The sequence below is a fragment of the Thyridium curvatum genome, assembly GCF_004353045.1.
Source record: "Thyridium curvatum strain D216 chromosome Unknown NODE_11_length_606192_cov_83.229133, whole genome shotgun sequence".
Taxonomy (NCBI): Eukaryota; Fungi; Ascomycota; class Sordariomycetes; order Thyridiales; family Thyridiaceae; genus Thyridium; species Thyridium curvatum.
This window is the reverse complement of record NW_022156766.1, coordinates 67,560-95,497: the sequence shown is the minus strand read 5'-3', so window position 1 is coordinate 95,497 and position 27,938 is coordinate 67,560. Positions and strand designations below refer to the sequence as shown.

The following is a 27,938-nucleotide window of genomic DNA, read 5'->3' as shown; positions in this document are numbered from 1 at the left end:
GAGAGAGAGCGTTGGTTCACCCGAGTTCCGGCATTGAACAGCACCGTTGGGGACAGAGACCACCTAGCGCTGCCAAATTTAAGCTTATGTCAAACTAGATCGATACTAAGCCCAGCAGGGCAGTCGTCATCCCCGTCCTCGTGTCTCCAGTCTCGACGGATGATGGGATGGAACAGGCTGCGCACGTACGAACCCCCAGGGAGCCGGCCAGTCTGAAACATGCCATGACGAATGCCGGAGCTCTGGGTGCTTATGCAAGGAGCCAGATCTCTTGGCGAAACGTCTGAACGCGTTCCATTGGGCTGAGAAGGAGATGGGAGATTGGAGATGCGGGCGTGCCAAATCCGAACTGTACATTCGGTACTTTAGATGAATCTCCCCTCGCACGACTTTCCGCGGGCAGATGTACCAAACTCCAGACGACATGGCCAGAGCACTCACCCAAGGGAAACCGCAAAGTCAGGACAAGTGTGTAATTTTTTCCTCTTTTTCTCTTATTTTTTTTCTCTCCTTCTCATCACATTACTCAGCCAAGTCGTCCGGGCGGGATGACTGCTGACCATCCCGCAGGAGCAGGGAATCCCACAGACTCATTTCGAGTGAGCGAGCTAGGACCAGGGCGGCAAAGCCAGTTGGTCGCAGAGTGGGCTGATTTTTGAGCTTTCGAGACGGGTAATCTATCGACTCGAGTTAAGCCATGGGAGAAAGGCCGTCAGGTTGGGATTGGTGTTGAAGGCCAAGCTGCGGCCGGGCTGGCAGATCTCCGACAGAAAGCGAAACGCCGATCAGAACGGATGAATTGCTGAGCCCGTGGCCAAGGGACCTCGGGAGGCTCCAGTCGCCGCCGGGGCCTCCCCCACTGACTAAGGTGGACTGCACCCGGTCGCTGGAGTCTAGCATGAAGAAAGGAGAATGGCTGACGCGCTTCTAGATTCCTCGGTACTTTCATAAGTACCGAGTAGAAAAGTAGAATAAGTAGAAGAAGAGACCGGGCGAGTTCTCGTCTCTTCTTCATCGAACACCTCTGTGGTATGAGTGCTATTACTGCACCCCGCTTACTAAGGCCGGGACCTAGCCCTGGGGTTTGGGTTCGCTAGAGGCTTGGTACCGAGGTCCTCTGCAGTCTGCAGAGCTCCCCCATGTTTGAATGTCGGGAAACGCAGGCTCAGTCTGTCTTGTCTCTCTTGGATTGCGTACCTAAGGTAGGCAAAACCAAAGAGGCATCACATCCACATCTGTTTGTTTTGTCCAGAAATTGTTGGGTAACTAACTACTTGTACCTGACTGAACTTTGCAAGACAGAGGCTGGGTGACTGCTACAGCCACAGGGATGAGAAACCCCCCTTTTGTTGCAATCTACCTATGCCTTTATTCTTGCTTTTGTTTTTCTCACTCACTTGCTTGCCTGCCCCGAGACATACCTAGGTAGAAAGCTGAGAATCCACCGACGGCAGCGAGTGCATAATATGCGGCGATGGGTTTGGTCCTGCAGTCGGGTTTCCTCAGAATCGGTAGAGGTCAGTATGAAGCCTTGGAAGTTGGAAAGCTCACATCAAGCTTGGTTGATAAAGGCCAAAATACTAAGGTACCCATAAGGAGAGAGAGCACGTGCAAGCTCGTTCATCAGCCAGGTGAGGGGATATCTAGACTGCAAGACTACCTACTTCTACCTACTTCCAGGATAGCTCGCGCTTTACAAGTATAGTTATGGCTCGGTCCAGCGCCCGGCAGAGGCAGGGCTTTCCATTGGGGGACGACGACTGGAGAGGGGCCCACGAAAAAAAAAACCAGCCCTTGAGGTGTGAGGTGGAGGTGAGCATCAGCTTGTGAGGGGGAGCTGGCGGTAGGTCGCTGGCTGCCTTAGCACCCTGCGTAGCTTCTGCCTCTTACCGAAAACTTTTTGGACTCTGTTTCCTGTCAGCCAGCCAACCCCCGAAAGCATCCCTTCCCTCGTCACCGCATCTTCACATCTCTGCTCCGGCCTCAATCCCTACAGACAAGGAAGGATCTCACTCGATTGATTTCTCTAGGTAGTGAGCGCTCAATTGCTGCCTCTTGTCGCCGTACCTACACCTCGTCCTGCCCGCCCAACACCGCTCCCTTCTGACAATGTCATCCTTGGGCAAACGACCACGTAAGTCTGGACCTACCCTCTTCTCCTTGGCCCAAGGTTTCCTTCTCATTCGATCGAGCAACGTCCGGGCGCAATATGGCTCGTCATTGGGAGGGTGAAAGAGGTCGTTTATGTTGTTGTGGGTTGACCACATATCATTGATGTGCGGTCCGGGTGTCCCAGGCAGGCCTGCAAAGGCACATGCGGGACGCGATGAGGCCTTGGCTGCTCGCGTGTCCAACAGCAGCTGCAATCTACCTCAGCTTGCCAAGCGACAAGACTTGCACAGATGGGACAGCCCCCTTCTTCCTCTGTGTGCATTCTTATTCCAAAAGTCGCATTGTCAAAGCCGAACAAGGCCCTTGGGCTCCTCCCGTTCCTCCCTCGTCTCACCTCCGTCTCCTCATTGGCATCTCCGTCCTCTGACCCTTTGCCCCAAAATGCCAGGCACACAATCCCTCCCGCCGCCGGCCCTCCCACAGCTGGTGCCCGAGCAGCATGTCCCCATCACACACTCGGACAAAGACACCAAGCGACTCATCGTCGTCCTCTCCAATGCCAGCCTCGAGACGTACAAGGCCTCGCACGGCGGCGGTCCGAGCCGGCTCGGTGCCCACCGCGAGGAAAAGTACTCGCTCCTCAACAGCGACGAGCACATCGGTGTCATGCGCAAGATGAACCGCGACATTAGCGATGCTCGACCTGACATCACGCACCAGGTCTGCCCATCCCTCTCACCTTTTCCTCCCCTCCCCGTTCTTGGCTCCCCGTTCTTGGCTCCCCGATCTGTATAGCTGACCTGACCCTTGCTGCATCCATCCAGTGCCTCCTTACCCTCCTTGACTCGCCCATCAACAAGGCAGGCAGGCTGCAGATCTACATCCAGACCGCCAAAGGCGTCCTCATTGAGGTCTCGCCTTCGGTCCGCATCCCCCGCACGTTCAAGCGCTTCGCCGGCTTGATGGTGCAGCTGCTCCACCGCCTCTCGATCCGCTCTACTAACTCGCAGGAGAAGCTGCTCCGCGTCATCCAGAACCCCATCACCGACCACCTCCCCCCCAACTGCCGTAAGATCACCCTGAGTTTTGACGAGCGCGTCGTGCGTGTGCGCGACTACATCGACACGCTCGACGAGAACGAGAGCATCTGCGTCTTTGTCGGAGCCATGGCCAAGGGCGCCGACAATTTTGCCGATGCCTTCGTGGACGAGAAGATCTCCATCAGCAACTACAGCCTGTCGGCCAGTGTCGCCTGCAGCAAATTCTGCCATGCCGCCGAAGACTCGTGGGGCATTCTGTAAGCAGGCCGCTTGGTGTTGCCGTGGCACCCTCGTGAGGCCGGGCGCGGACGGGTCAGTGGCATGGTCATGGCAAGAGAGAGAGAGAGAGAGTGTGCGCGAGGATCATAGCCGGAGAAAATGTGGGATAGAAGGCCGCCGTGCTTCTTTCTTTGCCTGTGTGCTTTTTGCTCATCTTGGAGGCGAAAGGCCGGGGCCGCTGAGCAGAAGCCGCTATACAACATTGCGGCCGTCTGCCGGAGGCTCCCGGAAACTTGGGTCGTCTGTGCTCACGCTATCGCTGTTTTTACAACCAAAACATGGGGGGCGTTCAACAACGGATCCAAGACGCTTTCAGCCGTCTTGGTGGTGCATTTCAACCTGCCCACCTCTTCCTTTTGCTTTCTTCTCGTGCGGTTCGCCGCCGTTGTTACTGACCTGCCAGACCCACACATTCTTTTGCGATATGCTGGGAGTCGTCCGGGGAGGGCGACGAGGATCCGTTCGCTTTACATGCCCGCAAGGCGGCAGAGGGTTGGGAATATATGCATGGGTCGCTCGCCTGGCTTGACGCTGGGCCGGGACAAATGCCTTCACGTTGGAAACGGGAGGCACCTAGCCAACTGGAGGGGGGGGGGGAGGCAATGTGAACATGACTTGGCGAATGCCTGCGAGCTGGTGCGCGGGCTACAACAGGACGCGTCGAGGCCGACCACACGGCCATTCGCCAGAGTGGGAATCAGAGGGTGGGTGTCGAAACCACCCGTTGCACGACCAAACTGAAATCTGTAGCGGTTCTGATAGCGAGTCATTGAGAGGGTGGGACACTTTCCCAAGCATGGTCCGTTTTGCTTTGCCTGACTTGTGTAGACATGATGCCCTCCCTCACGAGAGAGCCGCAGATGGATGAGGCCGCTGCATGCGATCGTCACGAGCCCAATGGTCTCTGGTCCACGGGCCTTGGGCTGCTGCGACGGACACACCCAGACAGGCAACAGGTGGTCGTACATGCATGCATGCCAACATTACTACATTACTGTACGGAGTATGGGAACTGGGCCCAAGATTGTGTGATACCTACCATCCTGCCCGAGCGTTGAGCCCGCGTTGAGCCCGGTTCGAACCCTCTGTATGATGATGGCCAGGAGCATGAGCCAGAAGCTATTACCGAGAACCCTGCGCTCATGTGCACAACCGCGTCTGCCGGCCTGTCTGCGGACTAGGTAGGTAGCTCGGTAGCAAGTCGTGTGTGCAGACGAGAGGCCGTGACACCCGGTGTGAAGATGCATGGCTGCCTGAGCACCTAATCTCGCCGTGCGCCGCCTGCATGACGATGACGGGGACTCGGGAGAGACAGGTCATTGGGGCCACTGGGGGGCTCATTGCCTCCAATCCAGTTGCCTCGATCCAGGGGTCTGTACGGAGGGGACGCACACACAAGGCACGGTAGCCGCCGGATGCCTAGCTGAAGGAATTGGACGCCACGACAAAGACAGACACCCTTTTCACGCTTTCCTCGTCCTGGGCATAGTTGAGCGGGAGCGACGTGTAAAACGGGTGTAAAGTGTCGAGAAAACCGGGGCGCGGGCCGCGGGGTGGCGGGGCGAGTCGACGGGAGCCAGTCAGACTTGGGGCTCTCGGATAGGTGTGCCAGCACACAGGGGGGGGGGGGGGGGGAAGATGGGTGGCACCCAGTCCACCACTTCACCTCACTCCAGTCGAAGAGGGGGTTTCGAGAGTGCCTTGCGACACACACACACACGCACACAGAGTCATTACGGCCCGCCCCAATCAATCACCTTGCATGCCCGCATCACATCTCTCCTGCTGAGCGGTTACCGCCCGGGTTGGCGGCAGGGTCTGGAAGAAGAGCTTCCCAGAACGGGACGTGTTTGGGCATGCTTCGTGCTCCATCATGCTACCCGCACCAAGGTACCTACCTAGGTCCTCGATGGATGCCCCATTCGTCCTCCCTCAGCAGGGGTGGCTGGCTGGCTGGCCGGCCTCCATCGAGCAGGGCCCAAGATGTGCTGTCGACAATGAAGCTATCAGGCTCCGTGTACAAGCAGATGGAGCCACACATTATGACACACTAGACGGATACGGATCCTCTCTCCATCCTCTCCATCCTCTCCATCCAGTGGATTCGGTGAGTTCACAGGGCGGGCAGATCACCCCAAGAGAGAGCAGTCAGCGTACGCTCACTCCCTCGTCTCTTGTCACGGCTTGCTTGGCTTCGTGGCTTTCCCATGTCGATACCCAAGTCTTGATGATGAACAGCAGTCTGGCCTCCTCACAGCCCAAACAACCCGCCTCACTCTGCGTGCTCTGCGTGCACTGCGAGCGGTGAGCCCGAGCGTTTTAAAGACACTTGATCTCCTGGAGCTGTACCTCTGCGTCCATCTCTACCTCTTTTCCCCCCTCTACCCGTGTCTGTGTTGCATCAACTCTGTGCCTCACCGATCTCTGCCATCCAAATTCTCGACCTACCCACCCACCCGCTGAGTGGCATCCCTACACACACACACACACACACACAAGAGCCCTGTCCTCGACACGGGCTTCTCCTCTTCTTTTCCCCTGGGCTCTCCCACCACCTCCAAGGCCTTGTCACACTGCCTCATCCGGGCCTTTCTGCACCGGGTCACACATACACACGTACCGGGCTATCCACACTATACCATCCTTCGCCCCCTCTCTTTTAATATCGAGCGCCCAGGCTCGACCGTCGCACATTACCTCTTCTGGGGTATTTACTTCCTCTCATATACTCGATGCTCCCGTTCCTCGAGGTGTCCCATCTCCCATCTTCCACCTCGTTTTACTCTGCCGTCACGCAGGCTCTAGGGCTGCGATATCTCTCAGCCGGTTCCGAACAGGGCATCCCTACCGTCACGTTCGGCGCGCAGACGCCAGTATTCCAACTCCGCGAGGTCAACGCGCACAGCAGCGCCCAGCCGCTGAAACATTCCCGGATCGTCCTCAGCGCCGGGTCTCCCGAGGTGGTCAAGGAGTTCTACTCGTTTGCCCTCCGAGCCTATCCCGGTTCCTCAGCCTCCCTGTCCACCACAGGCTCCCTCGCCGACGGCCCCCACAGTGGCCTCGACAACGGGTCCGTCGTACCCGGCGGCTCGGGTGCTTTCCACCTTGGCAGCGACCGCGCCAGAGTGTCGGATCTAGACGGAAACAGGATGGAGGTGGTCTATGTCCCTCCCCAGTCCTACCCTGCCGAGTATGGAGGCTCGACGGTGCGCAGGACCCAGTCGACCCATGACGAGGTGAACCGGATCATGGACTGGAACTACGACGTGGCTGCCTCGTCGCCTCCGTCGAGGGCGGCGGAATCTGCCATGGCACTAGCCAGGCGACCGGGCCGCCACTTTGACGATGCGCCCGGCGCCACCATCCTGAGGAGGAGTGTCACCACGACGTCGGTGCTGGACCCGAAACCGTCGCCGCGCGAGGGCTCCCGCGGCCTCACCACCGCCGGCGTCGTCGGGTTCCTGGGCGCCGCGGTCGGCGTCGCCGCCGGCGCTGCCGTGACCTACTCGATGATCAAGAGCAGCGACGACCGCGGGCGTGCCGGCCCGCAAGACGGGTTCGAAGCGCCCACCTTCCAGCGCAGGGCGACCTTCCCGGACCCGTATCCCGACCGTCTCAACCGCGTCGTCGAGGTGGAGAGGACCGTCGAGAAGATCCGCTATCCCGACGAGTACACGCCCGTCGCCGAGCGCCGGCCCCCGCCCACCATGATCGCGCGGTACAGCCAGGTCGAGCCGTCGAGATACCAGGGCGTCGAGGACCTTGGCGCCGCCGCCGCCGCCGACGACGGCCGCAGCCGGCACTCCTCGGTGCGGTACCGGGCCAACCCGAGCCCCTCTGTCCGCACCAGGAGCGAAGCGCCCAGCGGGCGCGAGCCTCTGCTCCTCACCGAGGCTGACCATCGCAGCTACGCGAGCTCCAAGCACAGCGCCGCCCAGCCGCCGCGCTCCGTGCACTCGACCCGCCGCAGCTCGTACGACACGGCCGCCGACCGGGAGAGTTACGTGTCGGCCAGGAGTCGCCGCTCCTCGAGCACGGTCCGGCCCCCCGCGCCGACGGCGCAGACCATGCCGCCGTCGACTGCTCCGCCCCGCTCGCGCGCCGGGAGCCGCGCGACCACAGCCACCGTCAAGGTCCCAGCCGCGTCGTCGGCGAGCATGCACCGCCCGGGGCTGGATCGCGCCCGGAGCTACGTGTCGGCTCGGCACGTCGCCCTGCCGCCGAGCGAGGCCTCGGCACACCGCGTCCCGCTCCCGCCGAGCGGCGTCGGCAGCAGCCATGCGGACTGGGATGACGACGCGGGGAGCGTGGCGCCCAGCGACAGCATCAGCTGCGTCGGCAGCCGCAGAAGCACCCGCTCCTATCGCTGAGGAGGACACGACAGAGGAAACAGCATTACGACAGTATAGGATGGTATACAGGACGGACTTTGTGTGACTAGACCACTCTTGCGCAGGCAGAAAGCAGACATTTGATTATCGTTCGGCGTGTGGATGACAACGTACGAGCTCGGGGTGGTGGTGTCCGGTATTTTTTTTTTTAAACTTGTTATTTATCAATGGACGGTGTTGTTCGTATCCCATGGGCAACCATGGAGTGGTCATACCTGTGCAGACTTTCCTGGGTTATTTGCTTCCGGTTATTTTTTTTCTATACTTCTAACACTTGACACTTATATATAAATGTAATTTGTGCTCCTCTCACACGTCGCGGTGCTCATCGTGGGTGGTCTTAAACACGACCTCGATCCAAGCAGCTCCAAGTCCACTTCCTTTGCTATCGAAAGAAGAAATGTTGTTGTCTGAGGTCCGACTCCTGTGAATCCCGTACGAGCCAAGGTAGTGAGATCCTTATATATATATATAAACGTGAATATCGGCATGCCTGCCCGCCCACGAGCAGCTGGTGCTTCGCAGGTCATATCCCTCAGTTCTTGGTGTTCCGGGGTAATTCCAGGTACTACAGAAGCCCACCTGCAGCATCAACATAGAGCCCACCCAACCTGACACTCTCGTGCTTCCAACAGCTGCAGCTTGGATCGACCGACTGTGAGCCGTTCGACAGACCCAGAGGCCGCCCATGGTTGCAGCAACACGCAGCCGCCAGCGCTGGGACTACCTACCTAGGTACCTCACCTTATTGTCCATGCCTGAAAGCCAGAGAGACACAGGAGAGGTACCGAATACAACAAGAGTCCCAGGTCTCCTTTCCCTGCGAGTTTGACGCGTCTACCAGAACATGCATGTTCTTAGCTTTGCCTACCAGACTATCGCGTAGAGGTTAACCCAATACCACTGTAGTCAAATTAAATACAAAGAATTGCCCCGAGACACCAACGCGTGCTATTTTGTTTCAAATTGCTGTCCCAACCTCGGACAAGCAATGGACAAGGCTCATGAAAAGTAGGAGTCGAGTACAAGTACATAATTATTGACGTGTATTCATACGGCTGGCAGATGGGAAGTGGGCGGGGCTGCCCCTCCTTATCCAGCCCGCCCAGCCTGGTACGTCACAGCCAGCTCCAAAACGGCGAGGCCGTGTCAGGCTCCAACTATCGACCCTGACGATATCCCGAGAGAGCATACAAAGCATCGAGTCCGGCGCCCCCTCCTCTGCAACACTGTGAACCTCCAGACGTCTTTACGAGCTGCCTCCGACTCTCTCAGCGCCCGTCTCCGAGGCCTTCTCGCTGGACCAACACCTCCCCCGCACCTCTTTCTCCACAGCTTGTCACCATTTTGTTCCAGGCGCGAGCGTCAGCCGGCCGTGACCAAGCACCCTACGCACGAGACACGCAGTGATGACCATTTACAGAAACACCCCGTTGTTCGGAGGCGCGCTGTCGGTCGAGCTGCCCGACAACTTTGCCGATGTCAGGTAGGTCTACTGCTTCCCCCCGGGCCCGAGCCTCGTCGTCGTCGTCGTCTCAATGCAGTCGGTTCGCAAACGGTCCACTCACTCCTATACCCAGCAAGTTGCGCCAGGTGCCCGACAACCAGGAGGTCTATATCGACAAGGACGGCTTCACGAGCATCATCTTTGAGATATGCGAGCGGGTCGGTCCCTCGGGAAGCAGCGCCGAGATCGACGGGAGGGCGCTCACCACACACCTCGAGGACCTCGTCGGCTCCGACGTCGAGACGACCAAGGTCTGGAACACCACGGACACGCAGTTCTCTCGTCTCGAGTAGGTCGGACCCCATCCCTTCTTCTCCAAGGGGGCAGTTCCTACTAACGACCTGGGCTCTTGCTTTCCGCCCGCCCGCGCGCCGCAGTGAAGACATTCCTGCCTACACCTTGATAGCCACGCAGACCCCCAAGCCCGACCCGGGCAAGGACGCGACGTCTTCGCCCGACTTCACAGCCATCATCCTGACGCTGCTACGCCTCGAGAAGGAGTCGACTGACATCCTGGTCACCATCAACGTCCCGCACATCAAGGGCGAGTACGATGAGGAGGAGGTGGACCTGGAGCTGGGCAAGCAAGGACAACTCATCGGGGACGCCGTCGAGTTCGCGGCAAAGATCTGGGACACTTTCCGCGTCAACGATTGGAATCTTTTCAACGAGGTCTGACGAGACCACCCGGAGTCGCTGGGATGCGGTATCCCCCGGCGCCGTGAAGCTGGGCGGGTAGTGTGGGAGCACGCAGATGGTTCGTGAATTCTCACACTTCAGATACAGACCAACAGACATGACATGTAATGAACGATATGAAAAAGCGCGGGGCCCGCTGGGTATCATTTGGTTTCTCAAAAATTAAACAGCAGCCACTCCTCCTCAGGCCGTCTTGTCTATAGCGAGGTCGGCGAGGTTAGTCGTGATGTTGTCCATATCTTCGCCCGTCGTGCTCGGCGCGACAAGGGTGCGCTTTGTCCTGGTCTCGGCGCTCCACCTGCTAGCCACGAGCCGTAGTATCTCCTTTTGAGGACTCGCCGGGTTCTCTGCCTTGACTATCTTCATCTGCTCCTTGACAAACGCCTGGTATTCGCTTGGCTTCCCCGTGCCCCTGGGCACTGGCTTCGTCTGCTTCAGCAGACTCTTGCACGAGCCGCACCGATGCCGCGACGGGTCGATGCTCTTGGAATGGCGCTTGAACTCCATGCCGCACTCTGTGCACTCCCACGTGTACTTGAAGTCGATCTCGTACGAGTGCTTCGTAGTCACCTGGATGCCCCTGTCGCCGAATGCTTGCGAACATTTCCGAGCCCACACCTTGAACTCCTTGCCGTGGGGGTTGGTGGCGATGCCGGACACCATGAAATTGGCCAGGTGACAAAACTCGTGTGCAATGACGTTGAGCAGCCTGTTCTCGTCATCAATCACCTTTTCGGCCAGCTCGATCGAGGCGTGGTGCCTGTGCTGGACGGCCGTGTCACTATCGGCACTGCCTGTCCGCGTTCGCACCGTCTCTCGCTTCCAGTTGGCGCGCCCGGCCGTGGTGTTGAGCCGGTTGCTCCATACAATCTTGACGCCGCCCGTCGGCCTCGCCAGGTCCCGAAGCTGCCCTCCCGTAATGCGGTCGTCCAGCTCCTGCAAGAACTCGTCGGCGATTGCATGCTTCCTGCTGTTGAACGAGGCCTTTGTCTGGCGCTTGGGCGCCGCCTTCTTCGGGCTCGGGGCGGATCGGCCTCCTTGCGACGTTGGCTGGAAGAGCTTCCGCGGCGAGTGCTCGAGGTTCCAGCCGTCGACCTGATCCTGGTCCCAGAAGACGTCCATGCTGGGACGGTGCGGCGTCTTGGGGATCCGCGGCAGCTTCTTGGTCGGGGACACGAGCCCCCGGTGAGTTGGGCCGAGATCCTCGCATGGCGTGGCCGGTCGAGGCCGGTCAGACGCATCCTCCTCCCGATCTGTCGGTCTTTAACCCAAGCAACTGGTTAGCTGGTGGCTACGAAACCTGATTACGGTGTGGCCTACTCACCTCACCGGGCTCGAAGAGCGGCCTGTCAAGGCCTCGTCCGCGGAGAAGAAGACGTCGCTTGGCTCATCGGGCCCATGGTCGCTGGCGCTGTCACTGCAAGACGGCTGGGAGTCACCCTGCGACTGGTCGGGCGCCCCGGGGCTTGCCGACCTGTCACGAATGGCATCCTGTAATGCCTCTTGCGCTGCGCGGGTGATCTGCATCCTCTCCTCCTCCTTCACACTGCTTTTTGGTGGAGCGACCGATCTGATACGGGTGTGTGAGCGTGTTGTGTTGGACTTGGACATGGACACGATTGAGTCGTCTTCAGTATCGTAGGTACTCGCGCTGGGTGAGCTGCAGTATTCCGAATACTGGTCGTCGGAATCGTCTTGCCAGCCGGAAATGTCGGCGTCTTGCTGGCCTTTTGGACTGCTGTATTTCTCAGTGCTTGCCTCATTGCGACGTATCCTGGACCTCAACGCCACAGAGATCTCCCTCGAGGGCTTGCTAGGCGGTAGATCCAGACTAGGCCCTGCCCGCTCTTGACGAGTGTCGCCCGAGGCCCAGGGGCGCAGGAGAGCATTGTCGCTGATTTGACCCAGCTTCCGTCTCCGCCGGACCCCGCGTTGGTCTTTCTTCTGGGCCGACGACAGCTCATGGAGCGGCTTTGGCCTGGTGCCCATTGCAGCACCGGAGCCAGGTCCGTCATCTCCATCTTCTCCGTGATGTTGCCGTAACCTGGCCATGGTATGTCTGTCTGTCGCCCGAGTCAAAGGCCTGACCGTGGACTTGATGGCAGTGAGCACTAGGTCGACAACTATGCGGCTGCTTGGACGGCTGCAAGATAGGATCAATGAGTAAGGTATGTAATACTTACAAGTACCTGTCTTGGTGATGAAATGTCAATACGGGGCGGGCTGTTGGCACGGCAACTCTGCACTGCGCACATGCTTACCTAAGTCGAGCCACACGCACAGCTTGCTACCTACAAAGGCACCCAAGCCACGGGCACTTACCTACCTAGCAAGCTAAGGTAAGTAGGTACTGCTGACCATACTGGTGATTTACAGAATGTCAAAAGCCATCCATCCCCTGTCAATGCCCCCATGTTCATCTCGGTATATGGACTCTCATTGAATTTGAATTGACTGTTTGTAAATCGCAATTAGACCGATATTCAGCAAGCTCAAGGCTATCCACTCAGCCACTGTAGAGCAACTCAAACTCAAATGGAAACCAGAACTGGTTCTTTTTTCTCGAAGAAAAAGAAGAAAAAAAAGCCTTCATCGACGGGTGGATACCCAGGACCGTTAAAGTTCTGCTACCGCTATGATAGAAAGTACCAACGGCATTGACCGCGCACTCTCATTTTCCTTTGAACAAAGTTACCGCGCCTCCACCAGGGCGATCGTGATCCACGCCGATTTGATCGGCACGTCTCCGCTCAAAAGGCTCCTAGCTGGATATCCTGTGTGAATTTTTTTCTTCCTTCAGCACACACAAGCTTGAGCCATGGGGATGGACAGCCATGCTGCATTGCTGAATTGTTTCACCCCATTGCTGTTCTTCCTGTCTTGCAACTTTCCGGAATCATGGCCATGTACCTTTGGGAATCCCGTTGCTGTGCTGAGGGACGTTTTCTGGTCAGGAGATGTGGTCAGCCCGCCCAATATGGCAGTTCGGGGCACGAAGCTTGTCAAGTCTGGGCGACATGCTGATGGTCCCAACTACATAGATATGTAGACATGGGTGTTGGCCGTCACGAAGTTGTGGCGTCTTGATGGTCCGGTCCAGAGAACTTCGTTGGGGTTTTTATCCCATCATTCCCTAAATAGAACCCTATGGGCCCGACACGCGCTGTGCACAGGCTATCTGTACTCCGTACTGTGTGTCCGGAGGTAGTGACATGGAGGTACGGAATACCTACCCACCTTCCACACCAATTGTGCTGGATGGCGCTTTTGGATTGTGCAGCATCGAAAAGGGCCCAAAATCCACCCCGAGACGCCATTCCCAAAGTCCATGCCCGCCTCGAAGGGAAAACTCGACCTCTTGACAGGTACTTCGTAGAGTTCCCAAGAAGCGATTGCCATCAATCACCCTACACTCTGCAACGGCAAGCCCAGGAACTCGAAAGCAGGGAACGCAGAGCGCAGACGTCACCGCACAGCCTTTTCAAGCAAATAACTACGCACTTGATTCTAATTCCGCCCCGAGGAACAGCATAAAGCCGGTGTTAATAAATCCCAAAGTACTCTTCAGAGTCGTGTTGGGTGCAGCAGGGATGGCTGCATCTCAAACCTGTTTTCCACCTGCCCGTCTCAGGTACAGATTGCTTCCCTGCAAAAATCGTCGTCATGGTGTCCAAATCCTGCATGTGCAATTTGCGAACTTGCCGGGCCACGAGGTTGGCTACCTATGGTACTGGCCTGACTTTCGTAAGTACCATCTGGAATGAGCACTCACATAGGACCAGCTGCTACTCCTTGTACCTATCTAGGCGTACCTAAGGTAGGTAGGTAGGTACGTTGGATAGTTACTTTGGCTTTCCAGACCTGGTAGTGAGGGGATCTGTCGTGGCTGAGGTGGCGATTGACTTTGGGCCAGGGCGGGGCACTGCGCAAAGTACCTAGGTAGGTACCTAGCGATGAGTGACTACAGGTGGACCCTCGTACGGACCTTGCACACTCAGACGTGAGGAATGCGACTGGTTGCCCGAGAGCCTCCCTGGAGGACTTGAGGTATGCCATGCCATTCAGCCGCCCTTCAGTTTGATGCTTTGAAGCCAGCACCCAAGTAGTGCCTCCGGCACACCCGGATATAAGGTACCTTCTGGGTAGCACCCTTGAGATAATACAGGATTGTTGAGAAGCATGAAGCATTTTGCGTTTACTCTGATGCCGCCGACGAGCAGAACGGCCCTGAATGGACTTGGGGGATTCATTGAAAGGCCGGTGATTCTTGTCAAGCATCCAATGTGCTTCTGCCTTCCGAGCGGGTACGTACTTGTAGGTATCTAGCGGTTACTTACGCAGTGGCGGCGGATTCGACCCGTTCTCCTCAGGGCGCCCCGCCCAGCGGCGGCCAGCAAATCACTGGCGTCCCGCCTGCGCCGGGGCCCGCTCTTTTCAGCGCCGGCTCCAGGGGTCAAGACAGGCTTTTCAGGGGGGAGCTGACACTGAATGGTGAGCAACGCGTGCCTCGTCCCGGTTCCTGACTGCATACCTCGCTCCTGTTAGAGGCATCGGTCGTCGCCGCTTTAGAATCGCGCCGCGTTTGCGCCTGTGGGGTACTTTCTGGACTAAAGCAGCACGCTCAGCAGCAATGGTCTCGGTGGTAGCGTTTGCGCGTTGCGTGTTGGTGTAGGATTTTGCTGATAGACAGTATGTGCTCGTATTTACCCGTAGATAGACACCGTGTAAGCACCATCTCTCCACCCACTGCCTGCCTCCCTTGGTAGTACCTATCAGGCCATCAATCGAGGCAGGTCCTTTGTACGTACTCCGTAGTTCCAAAGAGTGGATGGACCATGGCGGCGGAGCAATCTTCCCTTACCCCCACCCCAGTTTTCCGACCATCACGAAACAGGGCTCCAATGCACAGTGTGCTGTGTTGGCTCTAGGTACCTCCTAGCAGTGCACTCCCATTCCCAATTCCTGAGAGAGAAAAGAAAAAGGGAGGGAGGGTACTTGAAAACACAGAGCGCGCACACGTTTATTGAAGGTACCTCCACGCAGTGCTCACTGGCACTCCAACCACTGACTGCCTCCCTTTTTTTTTCCCCTTCCCCTTTCCCTCATACCACCACCAAACCAAAATAGAGCCCGCCGCTCGCAGTGTCGCCTCCCTCCACTGATCCTCTCCCACCCCCCCTAACCACCTGAGCCAATCTGGTGCTTGTTCATCCAAGTCCCGTTCATCCTGCCAGGTACCTGTTTCTCCCTTTCGAGAATTCCTACCTGCCTCTCTTTTTCTCTTCTCACACTCCCTCCACTACGCTCGCTCCTGAAACTCCCCTTCCTTTTCCTCTTGTTTCTCTCATTTCATCGGCAACGACATCGCGGGTGCGTCGCCATTGATAGGAGGGACAGTTTCTCGTTCTTGACTGTCTCCGTCGTTTGCTCGCCTACCTGCCTCAGTCACTGCTCCCCCGGGACCCGGACGAGCACGAGGACAAGGCGATAGCCTGAGCGGGCATCAGCTTGGTCGTTTTGAGGATACCTCCCTTCCTCGAGTCCATCGTTTGATAAAGAAAGCAAAAAACAAAACAAAACAAAAAGACTACAGCAATCACGCCGATCTGCCAACAACCCTTAGGGTCGTCGATAGTACCTGTCGCCCGACGGTTCATTTTCCCAGAGCGACAACTCGGTTGTTCTAGTCTCCTGAGCTCCCAGTCAGACACATCTCAAATCCTGCCCGAGTATCGATTGTGTCTTGCGTCGCCGGTCCGTCGCTGAGCATCGAGACCATTTGCTGCCGCATCCCCCAGATCTAGGAGGACACAAAGGACCAACTGGCCGATCACATCAATTCAGTCGACGTCTCGTCATCGCTCTCGTTTTATCTACATGATTGATTAAACAGGTCAGTCTATCCAAGGCCGAGGGACCGCCCTTGCGAGAACGCGACGCAACGGCCTGCTAACGACTCTTGATTGTCTAGCCATCTCATCATGTCTGGTTACCAAGGCCAGGGCCAGGGCCAGCAAGGCCATCACGACTATGATGACGGCTACGGCCGTCCAGGTGGCGGCAACACCGATTCTTACTACCAAGACGACCACCAGCAACAGTATTATGACCAGAATGGCTACGATGGCCGCGCTGGGCACAATGGCGGCGGCGATGGTTACTACGATGAATCGTAGGTCTCCACGCTTTCACTTGTTCATCGGACAAGAACTAGTAGGACACTTGTTGCTAACTTCGCATTGCTTTCGCCTAGGGGATACTACAATGCCGACGCCAACAACCCGTACCACCACGACGGTGGCTACTATGACGGGCATGATCAGTACCAAAATGAGTATTATAATGATGGCTACTATGATCAGGGCTACGACCAAGGCGGCTATGGCAACGGTGGCCGCCATCGGGGCGGCTCGGAAGAAGATTCCGAGACCTTTAGCGACTTCACCATGAGGTCCGATATGGCCCGTGCTACGGACATGGACTACTACGGCCGGGGCGACGAGCAGTACCACGGCTATAACGATGGTCAGATGGGCAGCCGTGGCTACCGCCCGCCCTCCTCCCAGATCTCGTACGGCGGCAACCGGTCGTCGGGTGCCTCCACGCCCAACTACGGCATGGACTATGGCAATGTGCTCCCCGCCGGCCAACGCTCGCGTGAGCCGTACCCCGCCTGGACCTCGGACGCCCAGATCCCGCTCTCCAAGGAAGAAGTCGAGGACATCTTCCTCGACCTGACGGCCAAGTTTGGCTTCCAGCGCGACAGCATGCGCAACATGTACGACCACTTTATGACGCTTCTCGATTCGCGGGCGTCCCGCATGTCGCCGAACCAGGCTCTGCTCTCTCTCCACGCCGACTACATCGGTGGTGACAATGCCAACTACCGCAAGTGGTACTTTGCCGCCCACCTCGACCTGGACGACGCTGTCGGCTTTGCCAACATGAAGGGCAAGGGCGCCCGCCGCAAGAACAAGAGCAAGAAGAAGAAGGCTGCCGAGGGCCAGACCGAGGCCGAGACCCTGGAGGATCTCGAGGGCGACGAGTCTCTCGAGGCGGCCGAGTACCGCTGGAAGACACGGATGAACCGCATGTCTCAGCATGACCGCGTGCGCCAGATCGCCCTCTACCTGCTCTGCTGGGGCGAGGCCAACCAGGTGCGCTTCATGCCCGAGTGCCTGTGCTTCATCTTCAAGTGCGCCGACGACTACCTCAACTCGCCCGCCTGCCAGAACCAGGTGGAGCCGGTCGAGGAGTTTACCTTTTTGAACGACGTCATCACGCCCCTCTATGCCTACATACGCGACCAGGGTTACGAGATCGTCAATGGCGTCTACATCAGGCGGGAGCGCGATCACAACAAGATCATCGGCTACGACGACTGCAACCAGCTCTTCTGGTACCCCGAAGGCATCGAGCGCATCGTCTTGCAGGACAAGAGCAAGCTCGTCGAGTGCCCGCCTGCCGAGCGCTTCCTGAAGCTTAAGGACGTCAACTGGAAGAAATGCTTCTTCAAGACGTACAAGGAGACGCGCTCCTGGTTCCACATCCTCGTCAACTTCAACCGCATCTGGGTCATCCACTTGACCATGTGGTGGTTCTACACCGCTCACAACGCGCCCACCCTCCTGGTCCCCGGGTACGAGCAGCAGCGGAACCAGCAGCCGCCGGCCTCGGCGCAGTGGTCCATCGTCGGTTTCGGAGGAGGCATAGCGGCTCTCATCCAGGTTTTGGCCACCCTCGCCGAGTGGGCCTATGTCCCGCGCCGCTGGGCCGGAGCGCAGCACCTCACCAAGCGCCTGCTCTTCCTGCTCGTCATCCTCGTCATCAATGTTGGCCCCGGCGTCTACATCTTCATGCCGGAAAAGACCACGGAGGCTTACCTGGACAAGCAGAAAGGCAAGATCGCCCTCATCCTGGGTATCGTGCAATTCTTCATCGCCGTCGCCACGTACTTCTTCTTCTCCATCATGCCCCTCGGCGGACTCTTCGGCAGCTACCTGACCAAGAACTCGCGGCGCTACGTCGCCAGCCAGACCTTCACCGCCAGCTACCCGCGCCTCTCTGGCAACGACATGGCCATGTCTTTTGGCCTCTGGCTCATCGTTTTTGCCTTCAAGTTTGCCGAGTCCTACGTCTACTTGACTATGTCGTTCCGTGACCCCATCCGCTACCTCGCGCTTATGAACGTGGACAGCTGCTTGGGAGACACGATCGTCAAGCAGTACCTCTGCAAGTACCAGCCGCAGATTCTGCTGGGCCTCATGACCGTCTGTGACCTGCTGTTCTTCTTCCTCGATACCTATCTCACCTACGTCCTGGTCAACACCGTCTTCTCGCTGGCCCGCTCCTTTTACATTGGCTCGTCCATCTTGACACCCTGGCGAAACGTCTTCTCGCGCCTCCCGAAGCGCATCTACTCCAAGGTCCTCGCCACGACCGACATGGAGATCAAGTACAAGCCCAAGGTGCTCATCTCCCAAGTCTGGAACGCCATCGTCATCTCCATGTACCGCGAGCACCTGTTGGCCATCGACCACGTGCAGAAGCTGCTCTACCACCAGGTGCCCTCGGAGCAGGAAGGCAAGCGGACCCTCCGGGCGCCGACCTTCTTCGTCTCGCAGGAAGACCACTCGTTCAAGACGGAGTTCTTCCCCGCCTACAGCGAGGCCGAACGCCGTGTGTCCTTCTTTGCCCAGTCGCTCTCGACGCCCATCCCCGAGCCCCTGCCCGTCGACAACATGCCCACCTTTACGGTCCTGATCCCCCACTACAGCGAGAAGATCCTTCTGTCCCTGCGCGAAATTATCCGCGAGGACGAGCCCTACTCGCGTGTCACGCTTCTCGAGTACCTCAAGCAGCTCCACCCTCACGAGTGGGACTGCTTTGTCAAGGACACCAAGATTTTGGCCGACGAGACCTCACAGTTCAACGGCGATCTGGAGAAGAACGAGAAGGACACCGCCAAGAGCAAGATTGACGATCTCCCCTTCTACTGCATCGGCTTCAAGTCGTCCGCACCCGAGTACACGCTGCGGACCCGTATCTGGGCCTCTCTGCGTTCGCAGACTCTCTACCGCACCATCTCGGGCTTCATGAACTACAGCCGCGCCATCAAGCTGCTCTACCGCGTCGAGAACCCCGAGGTTGTCCAAATGTTTGGCGGCAACTCGGACAAGCTCGAGCGCGAGCTTGAGCGCATGGCCCGACGCAAGTTCAAGCTCATCGTCTCGATGCAGCGCTACGCCAAGTTCAAGAAGGAGGAGATGGAGAATGCCGAGTTCCTGCTCCGGGCCTACCCGGACCTGCAGATTGCCTACCTGGACGAGGAGCCTCCCCTGGTCGAGGGCGAGGAGCCCCGCCTCTACTCGGCTCTCATCGACGGACACTCGGAGATCATGGAGAACGGCATGCGCCGGCCCAAGTTCCGTATCCAGCTGTCTGGCAACCCTATTCTCGGTGACGGCAAGTCGGACAACCAGAACCACTCGCTCATCTTCTACCGCGGCGAGTACATCCAGCTCATCGACGCCAACCAGGACAACTACCTAGAGGAGTGCCTCAAGATCCGCAGCGTCCTGGCCGAGTTTGAGGAGATGAAGACGGATGACGTTTCGCCCTACACGCCCGGTGTCAAGAACAAAGGACCCGCCCCCGTCGCCATTCTTGGTGCGCGCGAGTACATTTTCTCGGAGAACATTGGTATCCTCGGAGATGTCGCTGCCGGTAAGGAGCAGACGTTCGGTACCTTGTTTGCGCGTACGCTGGCCCAGATTGGTGGCAAGCTGCATTATGGTCACCCCGATTTCCTCAACGGTATCTTCATGACGACGCGCGGCGGTGTCTCCAAGGCGCAAAAGGGTCTCCATCTGAACGAGGATATCTACGCTGGTATGAACGCCATTCTCCGTGGTGGCAGGATCAAGCACTGCGAGTACTACCAGTGCGGCAAGGGCCGTGATCTTGGTTTCGGCTCCATTCTGAACTTCACCACCAAGATCGGCACGGGTATGGGCGAGCAAATGCTCTCGCGCGAGTACTACTACCTCGGCACCCAGCTCCCGATTGACCGCTTCCTGTCATTCTACTATGCGCACCCCGGTTTCCACATCAACAACATGCTCATCATGGCGTCTGTCCAAGTCTTCATGATCACCTGCCTCAACCTTGGCGCTCTGAGGCACGAGACGATCCCCTGCGACTACAACCGTAACGTCCCCATCACCGATCCCATGTTCCCGACTGGCTGCCAGAACACGGACGCGCTCATGGACTGGATCTATCGCTGCATTCTCTCCATCTTCTTCGTCTTCTTCTTGTCGTACATTCCCCTTGTCGTCCAGGAAGGTACGGAGCGCGGCGTGTGGCGTGCCGTCACTCGGTTCCTCAAGCAGTTCTTCTCCTTCTCGCCCTTCTTCGAGGTGTTTGTGTGCCAGATCTACGCCAACTCGGTCCAGCAGAACCTCTCGTTTGGTGGCGCCCGCTACATCGGTACTGGTCGTGGCTTTGCCACGGCCCGCATTCCCTTTGGTGTCCTGTTCTCGCGCTTTGCGGGTCCATCCATCTATTTCGGCGCCCGGCTCTTGATGATGCTCCTTTTTGCCACCTTGACCATCTGGCAGGCCGCCCTGACCTACTTCTGGCTCACCATGCTGGCGCTCGTCGTCTCGCCCTTCCTGTACAATCCGCACCAGTTTGCGTGGAACGATTTCTTCATCGACTACCGCGATTTCCTCCGCTGGCTGTCGCGCGGCAACTCTCGTTCTCACGCGTCGTCGTGGATCGCCTACAGCCGGCTGTCGAGGACAAGGATCACGGGCTACAAGCGCAAGGCCATCGGCGACCCCTCGGGCAAGCTCTCGTCCGATGTGCCGCGAGCAGCCACGACCAACCTGCTATTCGGAGAGATCATTGCCCCTCTCATTCTGGTGGCCGTCACCGTCATCCCCTACCTGTTCATCAACGCGCAGACGGGCGTGACACCGAAAGACCAGGTCAGCGGTAACGAGGACGACCCGCGCAAGCGTGGCTCCGAGCCGACGGCTTCGCTGCTTCGTCTTGCTATCGTTGCGGCGGGACCCATCGCCGTCAACATGGGCGTCTTGGCAGCCATGTTCGCCATGGCGTGCTGCATGGGTCCGCTCTTGAGCATGTGCTGCAAGAAGTTTGGCAGCGTTCTCGCCGCCATCGCCCACGGCGTCGCCGTCGTGATGATGCTTGCCTTCTTCGAGGTCATGTTCTTCCTCGAAGGCTTCGACTTTACCAAGACGCTCGCCGGCATGATCGCCGTCGTCGCCATCCAGCGGTTCATCGTCAAGCTCATCGTGTCTCTGGCGCTTACGCGCGAGTTCAAGACGGACCAGGCAAACATCGCGTTCTGGACGGGCAAATGGTATTCTATGGGATGGCATTCGGTCTCTCAACCGGCCAGAGAGTTCCTGTGCAAAATCACCGAGCTGAGCATGTTTGCTGGCGACTTTATTCTGGGCCACTTTATCCTCTTCCTGATGTTGCCCTTTATCCTGATCCCCCAGATTGACAAGCTGCACTCTATCATGCTCTTCTGGCTCCGCCCTAGGTATGTTCTCCTATTTTCTTGCCCGCGAAATACCCGCTAACAGCCTTGCGCATAGCCGGCAAATCCGCCCGCCCATCTACTCGATGAAGCAGTCCAAGCTTCGGAGGAAGCGTGTTATTCGCTTCGCTGTCCTCTACTTTGTCCTGCTGGTCGTTTTTGTGGGCTTGATCGTCGGTCCCATCGTCGCCGGCAGCAAGATCCCGGCCAGTGTAATGAACCAGCTCAAGGACACCAAGCTTGTCCAGCCCACCAACTTGGACAACAACAACACCCGCGGCCGGACTGAGACCGGCACTGCCCTTAATCCCGCCAACCCAACGGGGACGGGTGACGCCAAGTCGACGGACAACGCCAACTCGAGGAGGATCAAGCTCTTCTAAACAGAAAAAGAAAAGGACGGTGCTCGTTGAGAGACATTCGTCTGTGTCGCACTGGCAGTCAACGCGGCCAGAGGGACAAGGCAAAAGTCGTTGAAGTTGTGCCCCAATGGAAAATAAGCAAACATACACATGCATAGATTTGGCTTCCGTGTTTTCTTTTTCTCTCTTGAGTTTGTGCCTTGCCTTGTCCTGCGCATTGCTGTTTTGTCTTCTCCCGTTTATTGCTCGGATTGATTTCAGGGATGGGGAGCCAAGAGGAGTCACTATACTGGCACAAACGGGCGCTCTGTGTATCTTAATGTATCTTGGTATCTTCGGTGGCCTATGTGTGCCTACTGGCCCTGGGGTACGAGTCGTTTGGCATAAGTTTGCATCATGGCTTTAGCTAGCTCTAGAGGATGGTTGTAATGAATCCAGCAGACCGATATGATGATGACCAACAGTACCAGTTGTTTGTGTGTGTGTCCTGCATGCTTGTTCCTGGGTTCTAGGGTTGAGTAGGCCTGTCGCGGCCCGTGGTAAGCTGTCCGAACACTACCTACGGGTTGGAGGCCAAAGGTCAAGAGGTGCCTGGGGAGACCATTTCACTCCAACGCCTAGGTCCAAGGGCACTGCCATATGGAAATACGTAGTGGAGCAGAGGGGAGTCTGATCTCCCTCTTTTCTAGATAATGACACTATTCAAGGCAAGACGGCGTTACGAAAAAACGCAGAGCAGTTGGCAATGCTTTGGCAATGCTCTCGCCACACAGCACTCAATACTGTTGCGGTTGCGTCACTCAGATACTCACTCCATCTGGACTTGTAAATTAGGGCGGCGGATGCGCCGGGAGTGCACGGTTTACTTGGAGAAATTCCCCCCTGGACGCGGGTGCTGACTTTTCAGGGCGTAATTCGTTCGGTACATGAGGGATACCCCCTTGCTCTACCGGGCCACATACGCCTAGCATGTATACCTAGGTAGAAGGGGTTGCTCCCCCACCCACCCACGCGACGCCATGGGAGCCTCCTTTTCTTTCGCGTTCAATCAATCCATTTGCTCCTCATACTCATCCGCAACCTCGCCGACCTCTGCCGTTCCCCATGTGATCGCGCCCTTTACCATGGATCTGGACGATTTGCAAACTCAACTGGCGGCGTGGGTGCACGAAGCGGCCCACGCCTTCCAGAAAGTGCCAGGCTCGGCCGTCCTCATTCGCTATGTGCGGTCGAGCTACCAGAACGACCCTATCCGCTCCGCCATCGAGCTCGTCCTCGTCATCTTCTTCATACGATACCTCCTCGCGCCGTCCTACTCTACGCAGAAGCAGAACTTCATCAAACTGCGCGACGATGTACGTGGTGACTGCTGCCGCCGGAGTCGTGCCTGCCCGTGTCGCCCCGGACAAAACCAAGACCTCTGCTAACGAGAGCGCAACAGGAGATTGACGAGCTCATCGACGAGTGGGTGCCGGAGCCGCTGGTCCCGCCCCAGACGGCCATGGAGGAGCTCGAGAGCGAGCGCTTACCTGTCATTGTAGGGTATGTCTCGAGACCATCTCCTTCGGCTGCTGTGCTGTCTGTCGACTGACCCCGGCCATCTCTGTGTCCATGTAGACCGACTGGTCCCAAGTCCAAACTGTCCAATGGCCGAACCGTCACGAACCTGGCTTCATACAACTTTTATAACTTCAATGCCAATGAGCAGATCAAGGAGAAGGCGATCCAGACCCTGCGCACCTACGGTGTCGGCCCCTGCGGCCCGCCCCAGTTCTACGGCACCCAGGACGTCCACATGAAGACCGAAGCCGACATTGCTGCGTACCTGGGCACCGAGGGATGCATCGTCTATGCACAGGCCTTTTCGACCATCTCCAGCGTGATACCGGCCTTTTGCAAGAGAGGAGACGTCATCATCGCCGACAAGGCGGTCAACTACTCGATCCGCAAGGGCCTAGAGATCTCTAGGAGCAATATCCGATGGTACAACCACGGCGACATGCGGGACCTAGAGACCCAGATGCGCAAGGTCGCGCAGGAGCAGGCCCAGCAGAAGAAGCTCACCCGGAGGTTCATCGTCACCGAGGGCTTATTTGAGATCACGGGGGATTGTACCGATCTTCCCAAGCTGGTGAGTGTGCACGCGACCCCGACCCCCAACCCGCTGTCCGGTCCAACGCCAAGGTGAGAGGTGGGCTGTCGCTGACAAGTTGCTGGTGTCGACGCAGATCGAACTGAAGGAGAAGTACAAGTTCCGCATCATCCTCGACGAAACCTGGTCTTTTGGCGTCCTCGGGCGCACGGGCAGGGGCCTCACCGAGGCCCAGAATGTCGATCCATCCCAGGTCGACATGATCATTGGTTCCCTGGCCGGCCCGCTGTGCGCCGGCGGTGGCTTCTGCGCCGGCACCAAAGACGTCGTGGACCACCAGCGCATCACAGCCGCGTCCTACACCTTTTCGGCGGCTCTGCCGGCCATGCTTGCCGTGACGGCAAGCGAGACGCTCAACATCATTCAGTCAAACCCGGAGATCCTGGCGCAGTGCAGGGAAAATATCAAGACCATGAAAGCGCAGCTGGACCCGCGTAGCGACTGGGTTTTGTGCACGAGCGCACCGGAGAACCCCATCATGCTCCTAGTCCTCAAGCCAGAGGTGGTGCAGGCGAGGAGGCTGAGCGCCGAGGACCAGGAGAGGCTTCTGCAAGACTGCGTCGACGAGGTGAGTTGTCATCTGCCTTTTGTTCCTTGCACGTGGCTGCTCTACTGGGGCATTCTCGTTCGTCTTGCTATCTGTAACATGGCTGACACCTTGGCAGGCACTGGCCAACGGCGTACTCATCACGCGACTCAAGCTCGCGCCTGTGGCGAGCAGCATCAACCCCAAGGATAGCTGGAGGCCGCAGCCGGCTCTCAAGGTGTGCATCACGTCCGGCTTATCCAAGAAGGACATTGAGAAGGCCGGAGTTACGATCCGCCACGCCATTACCAAGGTCATGACACGCAAGAATCACAAGGCCGGGACACCTGGGGCCGCTTGAGTCGCTCTTTTGTTGTTGTTTTTCCGGCATGGCATGGACCCCGGGATACACAACAGGGACAACATGGGCAGCGGTGCACTTTACGAGAAGGTCTCACCTTGCACAACAGACATGATTGATGCTAGGTACTTGAATTTCTTGATCGACTTGCACTAACCAATGGCAAAACCCTCAAGGCAGGTAGCCAGGCAGGTAGCCAGGCGGGCAGCCAGGCGGAAGAGGCGGACACCGCACCAAGCGTCGTGCAATTAGAGTTACATACCTGCGCCCAGAGGGGCGCGTTTTACCTAGATAAATTAATGTTAATGATCATCTTTCTCATTCGACCCCCCTTCGCATTAGCTCGCCTTTCATGGCCGCCACACGAATGGGGGAGGGGGATAGGTAGGTATGCCGTTGGGGTTGTTCTTGTCCAGAGGAAGAGGACAATCTCCATCCCACACGGCCTCGGGTGAGGGGAAGCTCCCTCACTCTCGATTCTTCGTGCCTGCCTGCCTACCAGCCCGGTCGGTACTGCCCAGCCTGCTTGCCCGTGAAGCGAGCTGCTGCGAGGCATGAGCCAAGCGGCGAGTCTGTTGTTTGGGCGTGGGGCGGTTTGTGAACTTGGAGAGACACAGTGAAAAAGGACAGAGCCGAGTCTCGGTTGTGGGATAGCTAGCCTGCTGCACGCAGTCCCTCCCAACGTACCCAGGATACGTAGGTAGCCTTCTAGGTATTTTCCCTCTTCCCTTTTTCCTTTTTCCTTTTCTTTTCTCTTCAGTTGGAAAGCCATCTGTCTATTTCCTCATCCTGCTGTGTTGTGCCTCTTTGGGCTCGGCGCATTCCAAGACCCTGCGACGGCTGGCTTGGCCACATTCCAACGGCGCAACTCTTAAGCCAGAATCGCCAACCTCCCATTCCTCGCATTCCTCGCTGGCCGCCCAAAGCAGACAATGCCCGGTAAACACTGGCCTCTCAAGGTGACGAAGCAGATGCATGCCACACACGCCGCCCGCGCTTGACCGTGGGCACACGGCAGCACACGCCAAAATCAGTGGCGTCGTCTCTCTTATAACCCGGGCCCCAGCCATCCGCGGCCTGTCCCCGTGTGTCTCGACTTATAGGACTCATCTATCCCTCGTCAAACGCCTCGCCGACCTAGTCTCTCTCACCTAGAATGGACGTTGTCTCCATCTAACAGTCGCTCCTTATCATCTTCACTCGTTATTGCTTTCTGCCGTCCCTCCTTTTTGAATAGCATCATCGCCTTGCCCGCGTCTCGTGTGTCTTGTGTGTACAACAGGTTAAAGAGAACAAACAAACAAGGAGAACGGAAACCATGAAGGCAGCAGTAGCATCGCTATCCCTGCTGGCGCTGCTGGGTGCCGCCAGTGCTGGGCCCTCGAGTAAGTGTCTGATCCGGTCCGACGTGTCGAGATGGTCGAGGCGCTGACAGCTTCCTTGCCTACTAGAGCGCCGCCACGCCCATCTTCACGAGAGGGACGCTGTCACGGCCAGTGCCGACATGATCACCATCGTTGATCCTGCTGTCGCCGCCCCGACCCAGGCCTCGCGGGTCCTCGTCTACATCAACAAGGACGGCCAGCCGTGCTCGACCGTCACCAAACTCGTCGCCCTTGTGCCGCCGCCCACCCAGGCCGCCGTGGCAGTCGGTGCCACGGTCACCGTCATCGGTGCTCCCGCGATCTATGCCTCTGTACAGGTCGTTGGGCCCGTCGGAGCCGTCCCCACGCCTGCTGCCGGCGCCCAGCAGGCGGCTCCGCCCTCGTCCGGTTCTGGAGCCGGCGCCAGTGGCGGCGCTTCCCCTGCCCCTGCCCCTGCCCCTGCCGTGCCGTCAAACTCGACCTTTGGCAACCTTCACGGTGTTGCCTACTCGCCTTACAACGGCGACGGCACCTGCAAGTCGGCCGCGCAGGTGCTCAGCGACTTCCAGAGCTTCGCGGGCGTCTACTCGACCATCCGCCTCTACGGCGTCGACTGCAACCAGGTGGCCAACTGTGTCGCTGCCGCCAAGGCCGTCGGCGTCAAGCTCTTCCTCGGCATCTTCCACCTCACGGACCTCGCCTCCCAGGTCAGCACCATTACCAGCGGCGTCAGCAGCGACTGGTCCTGTGTCGATACCGTGAGCGTCGGCAACGAGCTCATCAACAGCGGCCAGGCCAGCGTCGAGCAGGTCCTTGCCGCCATCGAGACAGTCCGCGGCCAGCTCCGGGCCGTAGGATACACCGGGCCCGTCGTCACCGTCGACACGTTCATGGCCGCGCTGAGCCACCCCAGCCTGTGCGACAAGTCGGACTACTGCGCCCTCAACATGCATCCCTTCTTTGACGGCACCATTACCGCAGCCCAGGCCGGCGACTTTATCACGAGACAGATCGCCAACGTCCGCAGCAAGCTCACCGACCAGTCCAAGCGCATCGTCATCACCGAGACTGGCTGGCCGTGGCAGGGCTCGAGCAACCGCGTTGCCGTGCCCAGCCTGGCGAACCAGAAGATCGCGCTCGACTGCATCACTGGGGCCTTTGCCGCCAACCCGGCCGATCTCATCCTCTTCACTGCCTACAACGACCCGTGGAAGAAGGTCGAGCAGGCCACCTTCAATGCAGAACCCTACTGGGGCATCAACGGCGCCAACGCTCCCTCGTCCTGAGGGCAGCGCACCCTGCTCATGACGCCAATGCCCGCCCATTCTGCAGGCCCCTCTGGCGCATTCTTTTTTTTTTTTTCTTTCTCGCCGCTGATTTGTTTCCATGCTCGCATCCCCTCCTCGCTTGTCTGCACGTTCCGTCGGCTTCGTCCTCTGCCTAGCACCAGGACTGGTCATCTCCTTCATGGAGCCCCTCGGGCGCCGACGTGGCAAACTCTACGGAATGGAGGAGAGGAGATTGCGTCCCGCTCAGGACCCAAGCTTGCCATATCAAGCACTGGGTCATG

The 27,938-nt window shown here is 58.1% G+C and overlaps 7 protein-coding genes across 7 annotated transcripts; 6 read left to right on the top strand and 1 right to left on the bottom strand.

Moving 5' to 3' along the window:
* Positions 1 to 2,553: 2,553 nt before the first annotated feature.
* E0L32_002647 (uncharacterized protein) lies at positions 2,554 to 3,413 on the top strand (the record flags this gene model as incomplete). The annotated part of the gene is made up of 2 exons (XM_031136859.1): positions 2,554 to 2,832; positions 2,937 to 3,413. The coding sequence occupies 2 exons, from the start codon at positions 2,554 to 2,556 to the stop codon at positions 3,411 to 3,413; spliced, it is 756 nt and encodes a 251-aa protein (XP_030999849.1).
* Positions 3,414 to 6,163: 2,750 nt separating this feature from the next.
* On the top strand, positions 6,164 to 7,801 carry E0L32_002646 (uncharacterized protein; the record flags this gene model as incomplete). The annotated part of the gene is made up of 1 exon (XM_031136858.1): positions 6,164 to 7,801. One exon carries the CDS (start codon positions 6,164 to 6,166, stop codon positions 7,799 to 7,801), a length of 1,638 nt encoding a protein of 545 aa, XP_030999848.1.
* A 1,430-nt stretch (positions 7,802 to 9,231) lies between these two features.
* Positions 9,232 to 10,007, top strand: E0L32_002645 (uncharacterized protein; the record flags this gene model as incomplete). The annotated part of the gene is made up of 3 exons (XM_031136857.1): positions 9,232 to 9,308; positions 9,403 to 9,618; positions 9,707 to 10,007. 3 exons carry the CDS (start codon positions 9,232 to 9,234, stop codon positions 10,005 to 10,007), a joined length of 594 nt encoding a protein of 197 aa, XP_030999847.1.
* Positions 10,008 to 10,211: 204 nt separating this feature from the next.
* On the bottom strand, positions 10,212 to 12,080 carry E0L32_002644 (uncharacterized protein; the record flags this gene model as incomplete). Its single annotated transcript, XM_031136856.1, has 2 exons — positions 10,212 to 11,289; positions 11,353 to 12,080. The coding sequence occupies 2 exons, from the start codon at positions 12,078 to 12,080 to the stop codon at positions 10,212 to 10,214; spliced, it is 1,806 nt and encodes a 601-aa protein (XP_030999846.1).
* Positions 12,081 to 16,009: 3,929 nt separating this feature from the next.
* On the top strand, positions 16,010 to 21,986 carry E0L32_002643 (uncharacterized protein; the record flags this gene model as incomplete). The annotated part of the gene is made up of 3 exons (XM_031136855.1): positions 16,010 to 16,200; positions 16,282 to 21,606; positions 21,662 to 21,986. The coding sequence occupies 3 exons, from the start codon at positions 16,010 to 16,012 to the stop codon at positions 21,984 to 21,986; spliced, it is 5,841 nt and encodes a 1,946-aa protein (XP_030999845.1).
* Positions 21,987 to 22,984: 998 nt separating this feature from the next.
* E0L32_002642 (uncharacterized protein) lies at positions 22,985 to 25,004 on the top strand (the record flags this gene model as incomplete). Its single annotated transcript, XM_031136854.1, has 5 exons — positions 22,985 to 23,320; positions 23,407 to 23,507; positions 23,583 to 24,096; positions 24,194 to 24,685; positions 24,783 to 25,004. The coding sequence occupies 5 exons, from the start codon at positions 22,985 to 22,987 to the stop codon at positions 25,002 to 25,004; spliced, it is 1,665 nt and encodes a 554-aa protein (XP_030999844.1).
* A 1,318-nt stretch (positions 25,005 to 26,322) lies between these two features.
* On the top strand, positions 26,323 to 27,654 carry E0L32_002641 (uncharacterized protein; the record flags this gene model as incomplete). Its single annotated transcript, XM_031136853.1, has 2 exons — positions 26,323 to 26,389; positions 26,456 to 27,654. 2 exons carry the CDS (start codon positions 26,323 to 26,325, stop codon positions 27,652 to 27,654), a joined length of 1,266 nt encoding a protein of 421 aa, XP_030999843.1.
* Between the last annotated feature and the right edge of the window lie 284 nt (positions 27,655 to 27,938).